Source organism: Haemaphysalis longicornis, unplaced genomic scaffold (genome assembly GCF_048455015.1).
Source record: "Haemaphysalis longicornis isolate Haplotype H1 unplaced genomic scaffold, Haemaphysalis longicornis Haplotype H1 scaffold_6, whole genome shotgun sequence".
Lineage (NCBI taxonomy): Eukaryota > Metazoa > Arthropoda > Arachnida > Ixodida > Ixodidae > Haemaphysalis > Haemaphysalis longicornis.
The window spans coordinates 74747667-74770667 of record NW_027526407.1 but is presented as its reverse complement, the minus strand read 5'-3'; the positions used below and the strand labels follow the sequence as shown (position 1 = coordinate 74770667).

The 23001-nt window shown below is 46.5% G+C and overlaps 2 protein-coding genes across 2 annotated transcripts in view; one reads left to right on the top strand and one right to left on the bottom strand.

The window, feature by feature from the left end:
- The first annotated feature begins 41 nt into the window (after positions 1-41).
- On the top strand, positions 42-2344 carry Waw (Translation factor waclaw). Its single transcript, XM_077675273.1, has one exon. The coding sequence runs from the start codon at positions 58-60 to the stop codon at positions 2095-2097; it is 2040 nt and encodes a 679-aa protein (XP_077531399.1). The 5' UTR covers positions 42-57; the 3' UTR covers positions 2098-2344.
- Positions 2345-2944: 600 nt separating this feature from the next.
- The window catches only part of LOC144143502 (aldehyde dehydrogenase 1A1-like), a 34759-nt gene continuing 14702 nt past the window's right edge, over positions 2945-23001 (bottom strand). The window contains exons 5-13 of the mRNA XM_077675274.1: positions 19032-19093; positions 15576-15818; positions 12405-12507; positions 10439-10623; positions 7741-7902; positions 6252-6412; positions 4489-4563; positions 3262-3301; positions 2945-3155 (exon numbers count right to left, since the gene is read on the bottom strand). Of these exons, the coding sequence (XP_077531400.1) occupies positions 3123-3155; positions 3262-3301; positions 4489-4563; positions 6252-6412; positions 7741-7902; positions 10439-10623; positions 12405-12507; positions 15576-15818; positions 19032-19093 (1064 nt within the window). The 3' untranslated portion in view covers positions 2945-3122. The remainder of the gene's footprint in view (positions 3156-3261; positions 3302-4488; positions 4564-6251; positions 6413-7740; positions 7903-10438; positions 10624-12404; positions 12508-15575; positions 15819-19031; positions 19094-23001) is intronic.

Sequence of the window (23001 nt, the reverse complement as noted above, 5' to 3'; positions counted from 1 at the left end):
GTTATGGTAACAAGCGCACCTGGGACCTGGGGTAATTTATTGTTCCTTAGGTCTTCCATGTGTTTTGGTTTTGCACGTTTTGTATGCGGCTCCCTTGTATTTAGTGCCATGCGTTGCGGATTGTTCACTACCCGGTGTTGTGCTTTGAGAACAGTGCGAAATGAGTGCGTGCCTAACTGGAGGCGTTGGCCGAGTCAATCGCGTAGACTGTGCTCCACTGGCCCGGCCGCAAACACCGGCAAAGATCGAAAATACGACGTCGACCCGAGTCAGTTCGCGCAGAAGGTAGTTCGTAACTTCTGCATCATAGCCCACGTTGACCACGGGAAGAGTACGCTATCTGACAGGTTACTGGAGTTTACGGGGACAATTAAGACGTCCAAGGAAAACCAACAGGTCTTGGACCGGCTCCCCGTGGAACGGGAACGGGGAATCACAGTCAAGGCTCAAACGGTTTCCATGGTCTACGACAAACCCGGCGATCCCGACTCGCCGTATCTTCTCAACCTGATCGACACTCCCGGCCACGTCGATTTCAGCTACGAGGTCCTACGGTCCGTGGCTGTGTGTCAGGGCGTCATCCTTCTTGTCGACGCTAACCAGGGCATCCAGGCGCAGACAGTGGCCAACTTCAACATTGCTTTCTGCTCCGATCTCGTTATTGTACCGGTTTTGAACAAGATCGACTTGAAGAACGCTAACGTTGAGGGTGTGACACAACAGATTGAAAACCTCTTCGGTATCGACAAGAAAGACGTGCTCAAAGTGTCTGCCAAACAAGGAACCGGTATCGAAGAACTGGTGGATGCCGTTATAGAAAGGATACCACCGCCCAGCGGGAACGTCAACGCTCCTTTTCGCGGTTTTTTGCTGGACTCCTGGTACGACCGGTACCGTGGCGTCATCGCGCTGGTCATAGCTATCGACGGCATTCTTCGCCCCGGCGACGAGATTGTCTCTCACACCACTGGGACGACGTACACAGTACGAGACGTCGGTTTTATGAAACCGCTCGAAACCCCCACTGCGATGCTGTGTGCTGGCCAGACTGGTTACGTTGTTGCCAACATGAGGTCGCCAAAAGAGGCTCACATTGGCGACACGTTATCACACAAGTCAGATGAAGTAAAGACACTTCCAAAGTTCCAGGAGTCAAAACCCATGGTTTTTGCAGGAATTTACCCCGAGGACCAGTCCAAAAACAACGAACTCAGAAGTGCAGTCGAACGTCTTCTTCTCAACGATCCGAGCGTACAAGTTACTATCGAGTCCAACCCTGCGTTGGGTCAGGGGTGGCGTCTGGGATTCCTGGGACTCCTTCACATGGATGTCTTCTGTCAGAGGCTTGACCAGGAGTTTGATGCCCAGGTGGTTGTGACTGCCCCGAGTGTGAGTTACCGCATCAAGGTGCACGGAGCCAAGAACATCAAGCACTACGGGGGAGAAATGGTTACGATCACCAATCCCCTTGACATGCCCGATCCTGTTATCATAACGGAATACTACGAGCCGATGGCAATGGCTACCATCATCACCCCGGACACTTACCTCAGCAATGTGATGAGCCTCTGTGCCGACAGTCGAGGTGTTGCCAAGAGCACACAGAACGTCGACAACAACACAATACTTCTTCAGTACAAGTTTCCCTTGAGCGAGATAATTGTGGACTTTTACGACGAGCTGAAGTCGATAACATCGGGGTATGCCAGCTTCGATTACGAAGAAACTGGCTACGAGCGCACTGACCTGGTGAAGATGAACATCCTAATTAACGGAAAAGTTGTAGACGAGCTGACGGCAATCGTCCACGCAACTCGCGCTCGAGAGATCGGCCGTTCGATGCTGCTGAGGTTGAAGGAAAACATTCCTCAGCAAATATACGCGGTGGCACTGCAGGCAGCGGTCGGCGGCAAGATACTGGCACGGGAAGACATCAAAGCGATTAAGAAAAACGTCCTTGCCAAGTGTTACGGAGGTGATATAACGCGGAAGATGAAACTCTTGAAGAGGCACTCTGATAAGCAGAAGAAGCTCAGGATGATTGGAAACATCCAGGTACCTCGAGATGCGTTCATCAATGTGCTCAAGCGGAGGTGAAAGCTTTGTTAAAAGGGTAACAAATGCAATACCCTGGTAAGGCCAAGCTAGTGTGAACATAAGTTAGTTAGCTCCTTGTATTTTTAGTGAGTGATAAGAGCATTTGTAATGTGTGATTTAGCAAGCTACAAAATGCTTATATTAATGTAGATATAGTGTCATTTCCTTGCAACTATTGTTGAAATATAGGCCGACTATCATGTATGTACATTGTTTGGCAGTTGAAATATGAACAGCTTTGCATATATGGAACTTTGTTGGTTGTTGTTGGACCGGACAGCCTTGCAAAAATGCGCCGGTTATTGCTATGCCCAGGTGGCACGTGTAGTGTTAAGAATGTGGCTCTGTGAGGTACGACACCTCCCTACAATGTATCTAATGTCCCCTTGGAAAGACGGTGTGGTCTGCCCTGGTGTGTGCGGCTTCAAGCGAATCGCCAAGCTGCAGTTTTCAATAAGGCTGCTCGGTGCAATACAGTGGAGATGCATCTCCTCTTTTAAGCGCCTTTGGGACACATGAGGCGCTTTGGGACACACGAGTGATGTTGGTAATAATTGCACAGCGGCTTGAAATGGTCACAACTGCTTGTCTGAAGATGATTTGCTGGTCTCAGGAAACTTTCACCATAGGAGAAAGTGAGAGTGCGTTCCATCCGTTGAGTGGCTTTCTTGCCCCTGACATCAACATAAAATTGAAGTCGTTGAAAAACATGTTCAAACCCTTTCTCTTGCACCAGCTGTAAGGAGCATTGGTATTTTTTTCCCTGTAAGGTTCGCACGGTGCAAGAGCCGCTTCCGACTCTGTCAGAGTAACAGCTTGTCGCAGTCTTTATTGACAACATACACACTGAAGGCAGTGTGTGCACTTTATTGACATTTATTAGATATTTGTAAAGCACGTTATGATGTGCGTCTCAAGCGCATGGTGGTGTTGAAATGCGGTATTGTTGGCTATATTCTTAAACTTGGTTAAATGTCATCTTGAGATTATAGTTGTCCTGGTTTACGTATTCGCTGAAGTGAAGTTTACGAGATCTTCACTGGAATTTTGGTCACAATCTGAAAAAGGAAAAAGTGAAAGTAAGAGTTGGAAGACCACTGTTACTGACTAGAGCAATTTGAACTGGCACAATAGAGTTTAGCTGAGGTTAAACTGACAGCTTACCGATTTGATCTGGGTGTACTCCAGGATGCCATCCTCACCCCTGTGCATTGAAAAATAGAAAGCCATGAACATAAAGACGTTCCACTCAATGTGAAAGCTGTTGGTAGTGCAGAGCAGTGATTCGCCATAATGGGCTGTGGCGCCGTTATCCGCTCACTGCTGCCACCCATCATGCTCTTCGCCGCCCTGTCTCACTCCTCTCCTGATGAATGGAACGGACATTTGTCCAATGCAATTCAAATTTCCCGCCTTCACAGTGCTCGTGCGCCCCCTGCCTGAAACTGCGCCAGCGGGAGTTGTGTTCTTTCTGTGCTTGCTTTTCTTCCCGAACGTGCCAGCGTTGCACTGCCACTTTTTTTCACTTACTACCGTAAAAAACAACCCAATGAGTGTTCCTAATTAAATGAATGCGGGCGTTGCTGGTTAATTACATATATTTTGCCTTAAATGTACCTGCGGTTTAATTTGCGCTAAACAATGGGGAGATGTATTACAAGCGCCAGGGGTTCATGAGTTTCGAATGGTTATGACTATATAAACCGCTTGGTTTCCAAAACCTCTGTGGGACGCCACGACGACAGGACTCCGCTACGACGGTACGCTGTGGGGCTCTACTCGGGTCCAGTGAGCGAGCTACGACGACAAGGCGAGCCCCTCTGCACTTTTTAGAAAGCCATGAACATATATGATCAATGATACATGGCCAGCTTACTGCTTATGCGTCTGGGGTGGTGTAAAGTAAGAAAAATATTGTGTCTATGGAACATCCTGAAGAGGCTGTGCTCCCATTAGAAAGAACACCCGTCTTGCAAGCAGTGCATACGTGTGCACAGATGTAAAAGGAAATGTATTGGGATGAAGTTAGAGTACCAAATCATATTTGGTTCTTTGTGGGGTGTACTTTTTCCAGTGTACAGCCATATCTGGAACTGAGGAAAAGCCTTTTATCCCGCAACTTTTACACTCAAGTGGTTTCTCCATTCAAGCACTAATTTCTTGTGCAGTGGACGCATTTTGTCGGAGCGATGGGTCATGCTGCATCTACATCTAAAAAAGCAGTGGGAATTAACATGGCTTTAGTGAATACGGTCTGCGTTATGTGACTGAGATGTGTTTCGAAAACATTGCTTTGCACTTAGCCTAACTTTTTTCTCAGCACAACTGCAACATGTGGCAATGCAGTGTGAGCTTTCCGATGAAGCAGAAAGTACTTGCAGTAAAACTTACATCTCACGTCCGATTCCAGACTGCTTGTAGCCGCCAAAGGGCATATTGCATCCACCTTCTAAGTAGGTGTTGATCCTGTGTGAAAGAAGAGTCGCATTGAGAAGTAATTTCCAGAGATGTTCGGTACCGCTTGTGTGTGGAATTCGCATGTCAACCTTGCATGCACAGACAAGTGCTGTATTTTGCAGAGAGCGGATTGATAATGTGTTAGTGATAGGGTAACAGACATGACAGCCGTTGAGGCACCTGCATTATGAACGCAAAGGCAGTGCCACTCTGGAATTCATTTTGCACCTTCACCTCCACACTTTAAAGCAACAATACACACCCCTTGACAAGAGTAAGGATCACACACTGGATCTGACTACTCTATCTGCTCTTGCTGCTCAGTGTCTTCAGTGCCAATGAATATTCTGATGAATGAGTTCTTTTAACGAGCAGCTTAAACTTGTAATGAAGCCTACCACATTTTTTTTGTTTGTTTGCACTTGAGTGCTTGATCACTTAGCAGGCACAACATAAAGACTGCCGCACTTACAGTCGCAGACAGCATAAGCTGAAACGCCAGTACGTTGAAATCAAGGTATGCTCCTCACACGGCCAAGCCATTTCTGGCAATAATTTTAAGTATGCATTGTGCTTAACCTTGTTAAGTTGGGGCAGGCTACACTACAAGTGCCTTTCGGTTGCTGTTCCAGCATTTCAGCGTAGGCCGTTCATGATGGGATGTAATGTGAATTGGCAGTATACAGGTGGACAGGTGCTCACAGGTGGTAGGTCAAATTTGTTTTTTGAAGTTGACAAGTATGAATTGGTGAAAATGTTCACCAAGCCAACAATTGCACGTCTTGTCTTCTCGGGCCTGTCTAATTGGAATCCATTTAGACTGTCCTGAATCTGCGTACACCACTGCTGTGGATATATAGTTCTACCAACATTACATTTGGCACTTGAAAGGCTGCTTATATTCGTTATGTGTGTGCGGGGGTTCTGATAAATAAAGCGGGTGAGAATCTGCAGTATTTTCTGTTTGCAGGCTAGATGATGGTTATAGCTTGTGTCGCTAAATAGGGCTTTATTAAGCTTATATAGTTTATTTTAGCAATTTATTAATATCTACTAAGCTTAATTATTAATCTTGTTTAGTGACTCTAGTTATGTTCATGCATGTTTGTGCCAGTGGCATATTCAAACGTCAGTGGGAGCCCGAATAAGCGTCTCCGATATAAGAACTGCCAAGCCTGCAGTGCCTGCTGTACTGTGCTGTACCTCGCACCTTGCCATACCGCATGGTATTTACTGCCCCCAACCAATGGGTCACTCTGGGTGTGGCACTTGTTACCAGTCTTTTTTTATTTCCCGGCGAGGGCGAACTCCATCACAGTCGCGAACTCCATTCACAATCTCCATCATAACCTACAACTCGCGTTGTCTGGAGGTGTTAGCAGGCAACGGTCTAGTCAAGACAGACTGATCAGTTTGCAGTTGCGAAACGACACCAGGGAGGATTGCTGTACTGGATGGGAGCAGTCTGTCTTCTTGATTTTTACTTAACCGGCCAAACCGCCTCCGCTCACTGACTAGCCAGAGTCATTATTAATAATTAACAGTGATTCTGGCTAGTCAGTGAGCGGAAGCGGTTCGGCCGGTTGGGTAAAATCAACTGTGACTGCACCCATCGCCGCCATGATGCGACACTAATTAGACCGTTGCCGTGTTAGCATATCGTCCTGTGGTTATGTGCTATGCGCTACCGTGCGTACCAGACGACTCCAACTTGCAGGGCGTGAGCCACCACCGTGGCGGTGCTCATGTCGTTCGTGAGGACTCCCGCCGCCAGTCCGTAGCTGGTTGCGTTTGCGCGTTCGATGACCTCGTCAATCGTCGAGAACTTGAAGATGCTCTGGACGGGCCCGAAGATTTCCTCCCTGCATGTCAAGTAAATAAAGGTGCGATGTGTGTACTCTGATACCGACGTGCAGCTAACAATGACCAAGTATGCAAACACCCGCTCTTGCAATAGCGAGACTAGTAAACCCGCTGATCGGGGCTTAATGCCCCCTTGAGTGAGACGCCCATTTAAAACTTCCCCCCAAAGGACTCGTCTATCTGTTGGGCTGGCAGATAAAAGAAGCGGAAAGCTCTGTGCTTGAGAATTTGTGGGTTCTTAAGACAACCTGTATCGGGACCAGGTTCACCAGCCACAGACATGGTCATCCGGGAGTACCTTCTGGCTTTCGCCGAGAAGACGGGCATCCTAGAGAGGCTGGAATTTCCTTCGCCTTCTCTCCCGCTCTAATCCCTTTTAAGCCAACGTGGCTTCCTTGGATATAATAAAACATTTTGTAACAACAACAGTGCCGCATAGCAAAGCACCTGTGCTGCCCGGCCCGATCCTGTTTGCCGGGAGGGTCTTGAAGCGCCCACTTGCAGGCCCAGCCTGAAGTCCTTTCGCTTGAGCTAAAATTGTATGAAGGAACTTTAGCCCAGCCCTTCTGCTGGCGAAAACTAAGCTTTGATACTTTTCTATCCTGGCCTTTGAAGATGGCAAAGCCACCTGCGCTAAAGTCACTGTTACGCCCGTTACGCAGCCGATTCAGCACGTCTTTCAGCCCGGCGGCGTTTCTTCGTCCTTTTCTCCCTTCAGCTTCTCCACACCCCCTCGCAGGAAGGATACAAGCTGATTCGAAGCGTGTCCCCTCACAGAAATGAATTGCAAACTTCTTGTGAGTTTTTATGGAGACCTTATGGAGTCACAAGAAACACGGTAGAAACTCATCAGGAACTCTGAACTTATAGAGTTGCCTCCATGAAAATCTATAAATTTTAATAGCTACTTCTCTACAAAAGTTTATTAATCTCTAGCTCTTCAACACCTCTATAAATATTCAGCAGAATTTCTACAGTCACTTCTCCATAGAAGCACTGTGTACTGAAACTCCTCAAGGGCTCTATAAAGAATCTGTAGAATTTTTGGTGTGGTTTCGCCATATAAGTTCATTAAGCTTGAACTCGTCAAAGCCTCCAAAAATACTATAGAGTTTCTACATTTAGTTTCCTAAGATCTTTTTTGTCTTTAACTCAAGGCCGGCTCCAGAGAACTTAAATTGATTGCCAAATTACGCGCATGCATGGCCCAAACAGCATTCCTTGTACACGATTTAACTGTATTTAAACTTTGTAACTCCTCAAAGCCTTCATTAGTACTCCGTATAACCGTTATTTCAACACATATTCGCCATGAAACCACACCTGCCTGGCTATGGTCATGTTGTCCTTGACCTCAGTGAACACGGTCGGCTCGACGAAGTAGCCGCGCGTCCCGTGCCGGTGACCCCCGCACTCCAGCTTGGCGCCTTCCTTCTGGCCCAGCTGGATGTAGCCCAGGATGCGCTCCATCTGGGTGCCGTCGATCTGTGCACGGAAAGGAGATCCAAGTGCGGTGCGTCGTTTTCAAAATCATCATCATCAGCCTATTTGTGCCCACTGCAGGATGAAGGCCTGTTGCAAAGATCCCAAGCCACGCCTATCGAGTGCTAGCAGAGTACATCCTTTCCTCCGAAGTTTTCCTAGCTAATCCCTCTATCCAGTCCTTAGGTCGACCCCTGTTGCATATACGGTCTATTGGAAGCCACTCCGATAAACCGTAAGAGAGAGAAAATAGTCTTTAATGATACTGGTGAGGTTAGCCTGGCCAAGGCGCCTAGCTTGCTACACCAGACGTATGAAAACATGAAATCGATGAAGAGATGATGATAATGACTGTGATGAAGATGATTTAAAGAGTCTGATCAAGTCCTGTGTTTCGCAGGAAAGAAGATAGAGCTCTTGTCGCTCGAGATGCTCGTTTAGAGTTCGACCAAGGGACTAGCGCTTGGTCGAACTCTGAACGAGCATCTCGAGCGACAAAAAACCGATGGTCCCAGTTGTCCCTCGTACGTATGACGAGAATCGCCTATTTCAATTCTCTTTGCTTAACTTTGAATTAAAATGTCTTCCACACCAGTCTGCTCCCTAATCGATGCGATGTTCTTAAAATAGATACAGTAAACTCGATGTTAACAAGGGGCAGAAAACGTACTTTGTTATATGCAATACTTCTTTAAAAGCGGATATAATTTGTTCCCAATGCACATGCATTTGGAGCTTGAAACACTTCGAATACCGCGCGATTTCGTACGAAGCGATTTTGTTACAACGACTAGGGTTCACTATAAAGTTCGAAATGTTATTATTGATAAAGCTATGTACTGTATTGCCTTTTTGTGTCGTTTGAGTACCCTGCCGTCGTACGTACACACGGGATGCTCAATGAATGGAGCTGCAAGCGGAATTTTTTTGGCCATCGCCGACGTTGAACATGTGATAATGGTTGTTGCTAGAAGGAGTGAGAAATCATAGGGAGCCGGGTTTAGAGCAGTCATCTGACGAGCTTTATCTATATAGAAGAAAGCTGGATGAATAGCATCAACAGGAAATGGGTCGCAAATGTTGTCAGACCAGCATATTTTTTTTTCTTGGGGGGGGGGGGGGGGTATCAAATTTAGGCGCAGTCGTCTATCGCGCGTAACAAGAATGAGGAAATATGCGGCTATTCTCACGGTGCGCCTGGCAAGCTGGATGTCCTTGGGCATGATGGTGACACGCTTGGCGTGGATGGCGCACAGGTTTGTGTCCTCGAAGAGATGTTTAACAAACAAGTGGCAGCATCTCCACTCCGTGGATGATGGCGAGGGTTCGGAGTACGGGGACTCGAAATGACATCCAAGTTGCGCCCCGAGTGACGTCCGATTTGCGCCCCGACCGTCATTCGATTTCAGCCGCGAGTTGCACCTCGATTATTCCATAAATGAAACTGAAACTCACGGATCAAATCGAACTTTGCTTGATGGTGGTGTGCGCACGGATGGACGCGGACGGACACTCCTAAGGTACTCCGCACCGTTACAGGCGAGGGAGTAAGCCGTTTGATTCGCGGATACCAACTCACGGTCGTTGCCCAATGGGTAAGACGACTGCCACTACCTCTGACTGGTCTACCAGACACAGGCTCGAATCCTGCCGGTGCCTGTGTGATTTTTCGCGATTGTAAATGCTATGCGCACGGACGCGAACGGACATTGGAGTGTTTTAGCAGTCCGTCTGTTCCTTCGTGTACGTAGTTACCGTGTTGACCGGGACTCGTATGGGCACTTGTGCATTCGTCACGGTAGGGGGATTAGTTCGGCGGGCCGGCCTTCGCCATGTCCGCGCATTCGTCACGGTGGGGTGCGCCTGCTCGCCCTTCCGCGCTCGCATGCGCAGTCGGGTCCCGGTAAACACATTAACTACGCACACGACGGAACAGACGGACTGCTAAAACTCTGTATTGTGCGGTACTAAGGTACTCCGCACCTAATATGATGCACCCCTCCGTCCAACGACGGCGATGGTTGAACGCGAAGCTTTCTCGTCAGGGATTTCTCTGTTGGTACGAAAACCTTAAGCAGGCTTCACCTGTGAAAGAGTATATTCGAGGCAGAGTACGCTTTACAGGTACAGAGTATGCTTTACAGGAAGTTGGCTTTCCTGGAGTGGCGTTTTGGGGTGTACTACAGACGGCATCAGTGAGCCATAAAAAGCTTAGCTTTAAGTTTTGGCCTTGTCGGAATGGCGCATCGGATAGACGTCGGCTCCATAAAGCGATTCCGAGGTCCCATTTCCGACCCAGGTTCGATTCCAACCACAGGAATCGTTTTTTTTTTTTCGTTCACTTCACCCACCACCATCATCATAGTCCGAGAAAGTTGGCTTTCCTGCAGTGCGTTTTGAGGTGCACTGCAGACGCCATCGGTGAGACATATAAATTCCCTGGAGACTAACGAGTACCCATTAGTACTTTTACAGCCAGATTCAATGAGGAATAATCACTGACAAGGGTGAACTTATGGAACATCGGTGATTCACATACCTGGGCCCCCTGAACGGTGTTCGCATCGAAGGGGTCTCCGACCACTCGCTTCTTGGCCAGCTCGACAGCCTTGGCGACGAACTTGTCGTAGATGTCGGCATGCACGAAGGTCCGAGTGGCGGCGCAGCAGACCTGCCCCTGGTTGATGAAGACACCCTCGTGGGCCAGGCGAGCGGCGAGGTCCACTGCGCAAGACACCGCGGGAGATTGACGTGCTGTGAGGGTTACCGTATTTTCGCGCGTATAATCCGCACAAAAAAAGGCGAAAATTTCAGTGGCAAAGTAGGGGTGCGCATAATACGCGGGTTTTTTTTTTTCCGGTAGTGCAGCTTCACAGTAATGCGCGTTGTGCCGTGAAGCTCCACTGCGTGTTGTGCCGTGATCATAACCTTGTGTATAACAGTGAGGACTGCGCCGCGGCTAAAGTGATAGCTCTAGCGAGAGCAGTGACACTGAGTGAATTGTGAGTTTTGCCTTGCAGTCAGTGTATTCTACTTGCTAAATATACGCCTTTTCTGCCTACATAGTATGAGATGCGTTGCTTGAGAAGCAGTTTTGGTGCAGCCTTTCTTGCATCAAATGTGCGGGCAATACGCGAGGATTTTTTTTTCTTTTCCGGCGGGCTGAAAGTGGGGGTGCGGATTATATGCAGGGGCGGGTTATACGCGCGAAAATACGGTATTTGTGTATCGTAGTTCGAATGAGTGCATCGGGGTAGCAAGCGGGAAAGCTCGGTGTTTAAAGCTTTATTGATGTCTCAGTAAAAATGCATACTCTGAAGCGACAACTATATGTATACGCGCATTTTGGTAATTTAGACACCGCTTGAGCACCAACAGCCTGAACTCTAGCGCATGCTCCTGTACCAGATTCAATTGCTTAAAGGGACCCTGAAACACTTTTGATAAGCGCTTTCACTCTTTCCTTCGCGTCTGGAACCACTGCGAAAGCTATAGTTATCGCAAACACGGAGCGGCACTGCGTGGTTCCCTCGTCGAACCAGATACGCCTTCCATTTCTGCTTTGTTATTGTGGTTTTTTTTAAGTTGCTATCGAAAACCGTTCATTGCTGCAACTGAAGGAAAACCGGCCAACAGCCGCTACATGGCTTCAGTGACGTCATTCGAGCCGTCGTAGAACGTCAAGACCAGGATAGGGAGAAAAACCTTTTGAGCGAGTTTACAATTCTGATAGGCATAGGGCAGTAATTTTTGGCTGAGGTACTTTGCGACCCCCTAATCTACGTAGTGGGTGTGCCGGGTGACTATGTTCTGCAAGCATTTAAGATTTCAAAAACAATTTGAAAAAAAAGTATTGCAGGGTTGCTTTAAACATGATTTCCTGGACGCCAGCAAGTGGGGTTCTAAAACAACTATGCGATTATCACTTCACTTGACTGATGGCATTGTGCCAGCACGGGTGTTATTGCATCCAACGAGGCGCGAAAAGTCAAGGTAGGTGTTCCAGGTACAATCGCTTTAGTGTTCGTTACAGCCTTTTCCTCGTTACCATCCTAGCTCGCCTAAAGACATATGATGATGATGACGATGATGATGATGTCCTCAAAGATTTTGGCAAGTACACACAAGGGGGGATTGGCCAGGGCTAAATCGGTTGTTAAATACGTGGGGACTTCAAAATACTAAATTCTTTCCGGAAAGAGGCTGTAAAAGGAAACTTAGATGATGACGCCTTCGTCAGTCATTTCTACTGGCGTCGTCGTCTTCGCCCCAGCAGAAGATTGACCAATATGCTGAACATAAATTATCCTAATTGACGCCGTCGCCTTGTGGGACAGTCAGTATACCACTGCATGACAGGCGTAAAATCGACGGGATTGCCGCAAGTCGTTAATGACACTTCTTCGTGTGAGGGGTGCGAGAGGCGCCATCCACGTTTATGTTCTTCACGTACGGCAAAGAATAAACGCGGGTAACATTTAAGACGATGACATTGAGAAACTCACAATCTGCGTCTGGGAAGATAATTAACGGGCTCTTTCCTCCCAGTTCCAGGGAAACTTTCTTCAGATTGGACGTCCCGGAAGCCTGCAGCATAAGTCGGCCAACCTGGTGCGTGGAAAAAAGAGGTCGGGATTCAAGGGTGCGGATTAGTCGGCCAAGACCACGCTATGCAACCGTGCAACCCCCCCTCCCGCCTTATTCGGTCGGTATCAGTCGACAAAGGCTTAAAGGAGCCATGAAGAGAAAATACAACTTCGTTTAGTTTGATAGAACTGGGATTCAGTATCTCACTCAGTTCCATTAGAGCCCCAAAAGATGTTTTTTTAACGAAAAAAAAGCAAGAAGTATTTAAAAGCTTTCAAATTTTGCGCCACGGTGACGTGTTATGAGCAAGAATGACGTCATACGGGCCAACAATAAAACATAATTTTCAGTGCGTTAACTGCACGTTAGCATTCAAGTGATGCAGTCAAATGGAACTAGAGGCCCCATTACAGACGTCCAGCCATGTGTCGTCGTGACAGGTCAGTTAGGCGGCCGCCAATCGCACAACCAAGGTTCCGTGACGTCATAGAAAAGTTGCGGGAAATTGGCTAGGGGGTCGCGACTGCTTCACAAGTTTTCTTTGATATCTCCGTTATTTGTTCGAAGATTGCGATGATATTGGTATCATTGTTATCGGGACTAAGCAGTCTTTCTAATAAACCCAACTTGTTTTTGTCTTCATAGCTTCTTTAACTTAGGGTACAGCTGTATTTAACTTCGCACTAAAAAAATTCAGGCATCTCCACGAAGTGAATCATGACGAGTGGGCGAAGCACTGGGGATCGTTCTCATCGTAAATCACCCGTGGCATTGCCCACTCACGCATGTAAATGAGTGACAACCCGTGTGTACAGTATATACGATTACAGTCCAATCCAATCTGATACATTTCAAATTATTAAATTCTAATCCAATCCATTTCGATCCAATCCAGTCCAATCCAATTCTCCTCGCGCATGCGCAACACTGTGTACACGGACGCCAAGCCCCGGACAAGGCGAGGTTCTGAGGTGCTTCGCCCCTAAAATGGGGGAGGAGATCAATTTATGTATCCTCTCACCGTTCACGTTGGAAACGGAGAAGATTGCTTGTGTTTACCGTGATAACCTGTCACTCTTGCCTATGGTTGTCCTTTTACTTGTGTTCCGTTTCGTGACGGCCGACAAAAGCGATACTGTACCGCGAGCAGTGGTAATAGTATAGTAACCACTAAAAAAAGAAAACAAACAAACAAAAACAACCACAACAACAACAAAAAAAAGCATCTGGCTAGTTCTCTAAGCGCGAACTCTGTGATAATCATATTGGAAAGAAAGAAACAGATCGTGTCCTGTAATCCGCGAAAGGGGCAGAGAAGTCCTGGGATTCTGTTCTACAAAACGTTATTATGATGACAGGAAAACAATTTGTTTCTCTTGTTTGGTTCACTGCAGTTATGTCTGTTTGGTCAGTGTTAACTGCCCGGATTTATCTGTTGAGTCTGCACTCCCATTGATTGTAAAGGAGAGGGAAATAGGGAATGGAGCAGCTCCTTTGGGGCTCCCGAACCTGCCACATCTCTAGTTTCAGTTTTGCGTCACTTCGTGCGAACAAAACAGCTTTCCTGCTGCTGACCACACGAAACATAAGCTGCAGGCTGAATATCACAATCGACAGGAATATTTCTTGCAGACTTTCTGGCTGTTGATTTATTGCCTTCGATCTCAATAATCAAGAGAGCTCATGCGTTGTGAAGGAAGTAGTGGTGCTTGCGGACATCAATACCCTCTTCCGGGCTTATTCCCGGCCGCGGCGGCCGCTTTTCTGATGAAGGCGAAACGCAAAAACGCCCGTGTGTACGAGATTTTGGCGCACGTAAAGATCCCCAGGTGGTCAAAATTACTCCGGAGCACTCTACTACGGCGCGCCTCATCGCCTGCGTTGTGTCGGGGCGTTAGACCGTACAATCAATCACTCACTCACTCACTCACTCACTCACTCAATCAATCACTCAATAAATCAATAAATCAATCAATAAAATCAAGCATTAACTGCACGTTGGTAGTCAAGGGACACGATCAAACGTAACTGGAGGCCCCACCGCAATCGCCCGGTGTCTCGCGGTACACAGCCTGCCAATGGCCGGCACAATCAAGATTGTGTGACGTTATAGAAAAGTTTCCGGAAAGTCACTGGGGAAGTCGCCACTGCGTCATATATTTTCTTTAATAGGGAGTTTTAGCTGACCGTCTTTCACGGTCCGCTCCGCTCCGATAGCAAGCGGAAGCGCCATTGCGCATGCGTGGCGCGCTTGGCCGCGAACGGCATTGGCTCCGGTTGAGCTGAGCGGGCCGCCGATACCGAACGGAGCGTCGAAAACGGCCAGCTAAAACTCTCTAATATCTCGGTTATTTGTTGGCAGTCTCTGGTAAAATTGGTGTCAATATTGTTATCGCGACAAAGCAGTCTTTTTAGTGATTCAAACGTGTTTTGCCATCGTGGCCCCTTTAAGAGCGAGCCGTAGCCACAAATATTTTTCGAGGGGCGTTATACCCATGCAGGAGAGAAGATTAAAATGAAATATTCTGTGCCCAAACAACATCTTACATTTGTTTTCTTATAGTATTCTCGTTTTTACATTTAAATTTGTAGATGAAGTGTGTAAAGAGCATGGGTGAAAAAAATCCCGGGCCATCTCCACTAACTTGAAACCTGGTGAGGGGAGGAGCATGCAGTGTGTCCTCTTGGCACCTTGACGTTTTTGCCAACGGAGATGAAACTGTTGGGGGGTAGAGGCATACAGCTACGCTGTAAATGTCTCGTGTCTTTGAACCACGAAGAACTCTAGCGCAAGGCGTGAACAAGTGTCCCGGTGTTTTTTTATTACTCGTTATGTTCTAGTGCGAGGCGTAAACGAGTTTCCCGGTGTTTCAGTACCGTGACTACATGAGCCGACGGTTACGACGATGACACGAGACGCCGGCTCGAGCCTCTAAGGGGCTTCGTCCCTAAAAAGGCCAAAAGGAGGGTGTGTTCTGACACCGACACCCCCCTCCCCTCTAGCTACGCCCAATTGCTATAGGGACCCTTGAATAAGCCGGTGGGGTAGCGCAAGTCCGCGCGACCTCGTAAAGGCCGCAGTTATTCACCTGCGTGGATCCCGTGAAGGCCACCTTGTCGATGTCGGGGTGATTGGAGACGGCGGCGCCTGCGGTCTTGCCGTAGCCGGGCACGATGTTGACCACGCCGGGCGGGAAGCCGACCTGCGCTACGTAGCTGGCCACGTGCAGCGCCGTGAGCGGCGTCTGTTCGGCAGGCTTGAGGACGACCGTGTTGCCTGTGGCCAGTGCTGGTCCCAGCTTCCACGAGAGCATCACGAGGGGCCCGTTCCACTGGGAGGGTGGAAGGGAACGGTACTGTATTCAGCAAACGCGCCTCCTTTATGGAACACGGTAGCACAGATGTAGCGAAACTAGCTGCTTTTAAAGCGAAAGCTTCCTTGTGGGACCGATGCCGTCCGTGGAAAACTAACGTTTATCGCGAACCTTTGCTCCTCAATAAACAATACGAAAACACAAGCGGCGAGGCAGTGGTCAACAGAGTGACATGCAGAGTCGAGGGTCGGAGAATCGAATGCCGCAGCGTTTGCTCTCCACGCATTTATCTCGGGCGTTCTCGTGTCTGGAAACGCAAAATAAAATCGAGAACATTGTAGATCCAAAAAGAAAAAGAAGATTTACTGAATCTTGTAAAAAAGGATGGTTACATGATAAGATATATCCAGATATATCTGTATATATCATTAGCTATATCCGGAACAGTAGAATATGGGCCGCAAAGCTACCTTTTCCAATCAAACAATATTGCCGACGCGGCATACAAAAGAAGGGGTAACGCGCTCTTCGCTTGAAACACAGGATAAGATATCCGGGCACAGCCAGACGCCTGGAAGAAGATATAAGTAAATGAATGAGGAGGCATGGTTCGCGGAATTATATACACCTGTGGTTACCGGAATGTGCGTCCAGTTACTTGATATCGAGTCAAGTCCAGTTACTTGATATCGAGTCATCGATATCAAGCGCATCTAGCGCGCTTGATATCGATGACATACAAGTAAAACCCTTAAAATACGTTATCTCTTTTTCGACACCAAACATTGCTCACATATTTATTTTGTCTATTAGCCAAGGTGTTTTTCCTTCAAAAATGCAGACCGCTCGGGTGACAGTGCTTCATAAAAAGGGAGAAAAAAATGATATGGGAAATTACCGACCAGTTTCTATACTTCCAGTACTCTCAAAATGACTTGAAAAACTTTTTCTAAAACGCTTGACTAGATTCGACCAAAAACATACCATAATAGTCGATTGTCAATATGGCTTTCGTCAGGGCCTTGGAACGGAGCTTGCGCTTATAGATCAAAAAGAATATATCTTGTCTCAATTAGACCGAGGAAACATGCTACTCGGTCTATTTATTGATTTAACAAAAGCATTCGACCATATCAACCACAATTTGCAAGTACGGAAGCTAGAGCGCTACGGTATACGTGGTGTGGCAGCCTCCTTCATTAAATCTTACCACAAAGATCGTAATCAAATCGCAGCCTTGGATGGCTTTTCGTCAGAACCTTGTCGAGTAAAAAGAGGGGTGCCGCAGGGCAGCATTCTGGGACCCTTTCTTTTTAATATCTACGTAAACAATATTATTGGCATATCATCATGCGTTAAGTTTATCATCTATGCCGATGACACGAGTATATTCTTCCATGGTAAATCGGCGCACGAATTAATTGTAAATGCAAACTCAACTTTGCGGAAACTAGAATCATGGACAGAGCAAAATAGTTTAAAGATTAGCGGTCCAAAGACGAAAGCAATATTGTTCCGCGCCAGAAATAAGCCGGTAATAATTGACAATGTTATTTCTCTAAACTCTGCCAAAGTAGAGATAGTACCGTCAGTAAAAACACTCGGAGTCATATTTCATGAACATTTATCCTGGGATGAGCACGTAACATTACTCGCAAAAAATTGTCTTAAATAGTTGGCCTTCTATACCGCCATAAACATATTCTAACGCCTAAAATTATATTGCTCATATATAACAGATTGTTTTCTTCAAGGTTAAACTATTGCCATTTGGTCTGGGGAACAACTACTCAGGAAAACTTGCGAAAAATTCCCCGGCTACAGAAAAAGGTCATTAGAATGCTTGAAAACATTTCTTTCCATCAACAACCACAATATTCAACTACCGTCTGTGTAAGGTTTATAAACAAGAAGTAAAAATGGGAAGATCTTTCCTTAAACACCTGGCAAAACTAAAACTAAACGATATTGTGTACAACACGCGACACACAGAACATTGGAGCGTTTTGACATACAGGACATCTTACGGACAACAAATGCTCAAAAACCGACTACCAAGAATGCTCAACACATTTATTTCTAGAAACATTGCATTAGAAGGTACCACCTTTAGGAATCTGCGCAATTTCTTCATCTCATCCTGAGAATGTTGTTTGGTGGTGTATTTTGATGTGTGCTTGATTGTTTTTTTTCTCCGTGTAGAGGTTCCTTGCATTTTATGTTCTTAGGTTGCCACTGACGAAAGCGGCAAATATATGTCTTTCCGTTGTGTTTAATGCTCTTTTTATTACAATCGTTGAGCCCACACTTTCTGTGGCTGTTTTCCCCGTGTCATTGTATTTTTGTGATTTTTTACTGTATTTTAATGACATTTATACTGTATTTTAATGATGTTCCTGTGTCACTGTATTTTAATGATTTCCTACAAACCCGATTGCTGTAACGAACAGTATTGTTTGACTTTCGGACAACGTTTCCAAATGCGGTTCAAGCGGCCAGTGGGGGAAAGGGGGGGGGGGGGAGGTCTGCGGCTCCGTCTAGCTGACATCTAGTCGGCTTTTTCTGCGGACCTCCAGCATCATGTATTTACTTGATGCGAATAAAGATCAACTTCAACTTCAACTGTAAACAATGTCGCGACGTAAATGGCCTATTATTCGCGCGACATTGCGGCCGAGTGTCTGGTTGTGCGTAGAAAAACTCTCTACAATTAGACGTTTTAGTAGCAAGTTAAAGGGACAGTGCGGCACTTTTTTTCAACTTTTTTCCCCAATAATAAATGCTTGCAGAACGTAGTCAACCAGTACATCCAGTACTTAGATTAGGGGTTCGCAAACTACCCCAGCCAAAAATGAAATGGGCTCTATGCCCATTAGCTAACTTAAAAATTTGCTCAAAAGACTTTTCTCTCTTTCCCGGTCTTGGCGTTCTTCGACCGCTGGAATTACGTAATTGTAGCGGTGTAGTGGCTATTGGCCGGCTTTCCGTCAGTTGCAGCAATGAACGCATTCGACAGCCACTTAAAAAAAAAAGCCACAAAAGCAAAGAAGAAAGGGAAGGCGAATCTTCTGCGACGTACGAGCAAATCCCGCAGAGTCCTTCCGTGCTTCCGGGCACGAATGAAATAGTGAGAGCGTTTATCGGAATAGTTGCAGAGTCCCTTTAGGGCTAAGCTAGCCACCAGTTTTCACTGCCGGCCAAAAATCAACAACACCTATTTGAGTAACTTACAGGAATTATTTGGCCAACCACACCAATCGGCTCTCGTCTTGTGTAGGCAAATGTCTGTCCATCTGTGCAGTGGAAAAAAACAAACAAACAAAAAAAAAACGGAGCATCAGCATTCGTTACGGTAGAAATTCCTGATGATAATGGTGATGATGATAACGACGATTAGCGGCTTCCCCTTGGTAACGGGGTGGCGTTTCAAGCGACTTTAGTCGTACCGCCTTGCCAAAAAAAAAAAAAAGAAAAAGAAAAAAAAAAGCCTTCATGGAATTTTGTAGCGTGAGCTACACTGGCCGAGGTTGAGCAGTTTCACGTGGCTCCTGGAGAGCCGTGCTGCGCATGCGCGAAGGAGAAATGACGTCTCACGGTGCACAGCTGGCGCGCCGGAGCCGCCGCCACCGCGACTGGATTGGACTGTATTAGATTGAATTGGATTACATTGAATTGGATTGGATTGGGAATCGTTTTAGCAGCAGTAAGCATGATAACCAGCTAATCCTAGACAACCAGGAAATCTAATAATAACCAGCTGAACCTTAGCTCCCGTTACGTATATCCTGGATTAACCGGGCTAAGCCACTGCTAATTTTTTGTGCTAGTCTGACTTCTTTGTTCGCATGTCTTCCCAGATTCTTCTCTGCTGTTTTCCCACCAACATTCTAACCTTCGTTTACTAACTTCTACTGCTGTCCAATTCACTTTTCCGTTAAGCTTAAAGCCAAGGGCTTCCGGAAGCTGGATGGCTCCCTCACTCAGGACTGGACGGATACCTTTGCACTCTGTTACAATATGTCTCATGGTTCCTGGCTTTCTGCCACAACACAGTTCTTCTTGTACCGGCTCGCGGATAAGCGTTTTTGTCCGCAAGCAACCCGCCCGGGCTTCAAAAAGCAATGCACTCCCTTTTGGTATTATCAGAGTCCTTCAATGATTTTCTGGTCATGAAACTCCGCCGTCACGCTATGGGAGAGCTTCGTGCGCTGCCCTGGGAGGCCGCGCCGCGGCGCTGGTGTTGATCGGAGGGCCTAAGTAAGGACCTAAAGTAAGGAATCTAAAAGTAAGGAATCGTTTATGAGGACAATAGATAAGGTGATACAAACCACACAAATACCACAGGACTGGTTAGAAAGTAGGATGAATTTAATATATAAAGGCAGAGGAGGCAAAGCCAGTATTGATTCATACAGACCACTCACAGTAACGTCAGTGGTGTATAGATTCGTAATGCAGGCGATAAAATCAGAAATTCAAGCATGGATGGAAGAAAATGAAATACTTGGGGAACTGCAGAATGGATTTAGACAAGACAGGCGACTGGATGACAATCTGTTCGTGATAACGCAATGCATTGAAATTGCGAAAGCACAGAATATACCACTATGGATTACGTTCTTGGACATTAAAGGGGCATAAGACAACGTAAACAGAGAACGGCCGTGGGGAATGCTGAAACTCCAGGGATTAGATGACGAGTTAGTACAGTTCCTTATAGCAGTCTATGAAGACAATAGAGTGCACCTTACTTGGGAAGGACAGAAATGCGCCCAGCAGGTCAACATCCATCGGGGACTGGAACAGGGATGCCCTTTGAGCCCAATACTGTTCATGCTTTACATGGCAGAATTAGAAAAAAAAAACTGGAAGAAAGTCAAGTAGGGTTTAGCCTAACCCATATGCTGCAAGGCGAAGTGGTACAACAGCATATTCCGGGAATGTTATACGCAGACGACATTGTTCTTTTAGCTGATAACCAAACCGATATGCAGCGGCTAATAAATATTAGCGGCCAGAAAGCCACTGACCTCGGGTTAAATTTCAATGCAGAAAAATCAGGAATAATGGTTTTCAATGACGCTACCACCGACGTAGTGTCTATCCAGCAAGGCGAATTACCTAGAGTGAAGAAATATAAATATTTGGGAGTGTGGATAAACTAAGGGGATAACTACTTAAGAACTCACGAGGAGCAAGTTAAGGTTAAGGGAAAGCGAAACGCAGCTATAATGAAGCATAGAGCTCTGTGGGGGTATAACAAATATGAAGTTGTAAGAGGAATGTGGAAAGGAGTAATGGTTCCGCTCACGTTTGCGAATGCTGTACTCTGCTTAAAATCAGACGTTCTATCAGGCTTGAAGTAAACCAGAGAACGGTAGGACGTTTGGCCTTAGGCGCGCATGGCAAAACAACTAACGAAGCTGTTCAGGGAGATATGGGCTGGGCGTCGTTTGAAGTTAGAGAAGCTCAGAGTAAAATATGCTTTGAGATGAGGTTGAGGGCAATGGATCAACGAAGGTGGGCAGCTAAGGTTTTTAGGTACCTGTACTTGAAAAGCGTGGACACGGAGTGGTTAAGAAAGACTAGAAGGCTAACGATGAAATACGGAAGGAACAGTGGAGAATCCAAAACAGCCAAGGTAACCAAAAAAGAGGCAAGGCAGATTGAAACGAATAAATGGAGGGAAAAATTGGAAGCTAAAACGTCGTTAGAGATGTACAGGGCTGAGAAATTGAACATCAGAAAGGAAAATTTCTGTGATAATTTCTAGGGCAGTGCTTTGCTTTTTGAAGCTAGGGCAGGTTGCCTGCGAACTAAGAGTTTTGTGGGGAAGTATTCACAAAATGATGGGGTATGCGTGGTCTGCGGAAAAGAAACAGAAACTATGCGGCACATAGTGTTAGAATGTTAGGGTATCCATCCAAATCTACATGAAGGGAATATTGGGCTTCCAGAAGCCCTAGGATTTAAGTTTATCACAGAGGAAGTTAACTTCAAGGCTGTTGAGGGGACGAAAAGAAGATTAGAATGCTGGTGGACGAAAAGCAGAGAGGGGAATATTGCCTAGGACAGTTACCACCTGTAACAGGGAAAAATGGTATTTCGGGCCTAATAAGCTTTAGTGCCTGCCCTAAGCAGCGCTAGTATTAAATCAAGAGTGTAAAACATGGTTATATTAGTCCTTTTTGGTAAGATGACATGTCATCACCCCGCTTCAAAAGGGAAACCAATAGCAATCATCATCATCAGGGCAGCAGCGGAAGTGGTCAGAGCGCGTTTGGCAGGGAACGGATGCTCGGCGCCTTATCAGCAGTGCGCTTTCGCTTTACGTGTCGTGGGCCGCTGAAATTTGGCGTGAACAGACATGCTGCTACTGCGTTCCTGCCTGCCGGTCTGGCTACAGAGCAGCGGCGGCCGCGCCCGATGCCCTCCGATCTGCAGTGGCGCCCCTCGCGGTAGCCTTTGTCCCCGTACGAAACTTGGCCGGGAGTTTCATGACCAGAGAAGCATTGAAGGACTCTGGTATTATGAAATAACTTTTTCCTCGTCATCTACCGCTTCCCGATTCTACAGATATCTAAGGACTTCGTTGCGTCCATCCGCTCTTTCCAGGTCGTTGTCTCTGATTCTTTCACTTCATTTGTATTGCCTTAGTCGTTTTCCCTGCGCTTCCAGGCTTCATATACTTTGTCCTAAGCCTTCTGGTTCCTATTGATGATGATTGATGATTCCTATTGGTTTCCCTTTTGAAGCGGGGCGATGACATGTCATCTTACCAAAAAGGACTATTATAACCATGTTTTACACTCTTGGTTTAATACTAGCGCTGCTTAGGGCAGGCACTAAAGCTTATTAGGCCCGAAATACTTTCTTTTCCCTGTTACAGGTGGTAACTGTCCTAGGCAATATTCCCCTCTCTGCTTTTCGTCCACCAGCATTCTAATCTTCTTTTCGTCCCCTCGACAGCCTTGAAGTTAACTTCCTCTCTGATACCCTTAAATCCTAGGGCTTCTGAAAACCCAATATTCCCTTCATGTAGATTTGGATGGATACCCTCACATTCTAACACAATGTGCCGCATAGTTTCTGTTTCTTTTCCGCAGACCACGCATACCCTATCATTTTGTGAATACTTCCCCACAAAACTCTTAGTTCGCAGGCAACCTGCTCTAGCCTCAAAAAGCAAAGCACTGCCCTG

What these genes read in the sequence shown, in the direction of transcription:
- Waw (XM_077675273.1), top strand. Translation starts at nt 58, where the DNA reads ATGTGTTTTGGTTTTGCACGTTTTGTATGCGGCTCCCTTGTATTTAGT.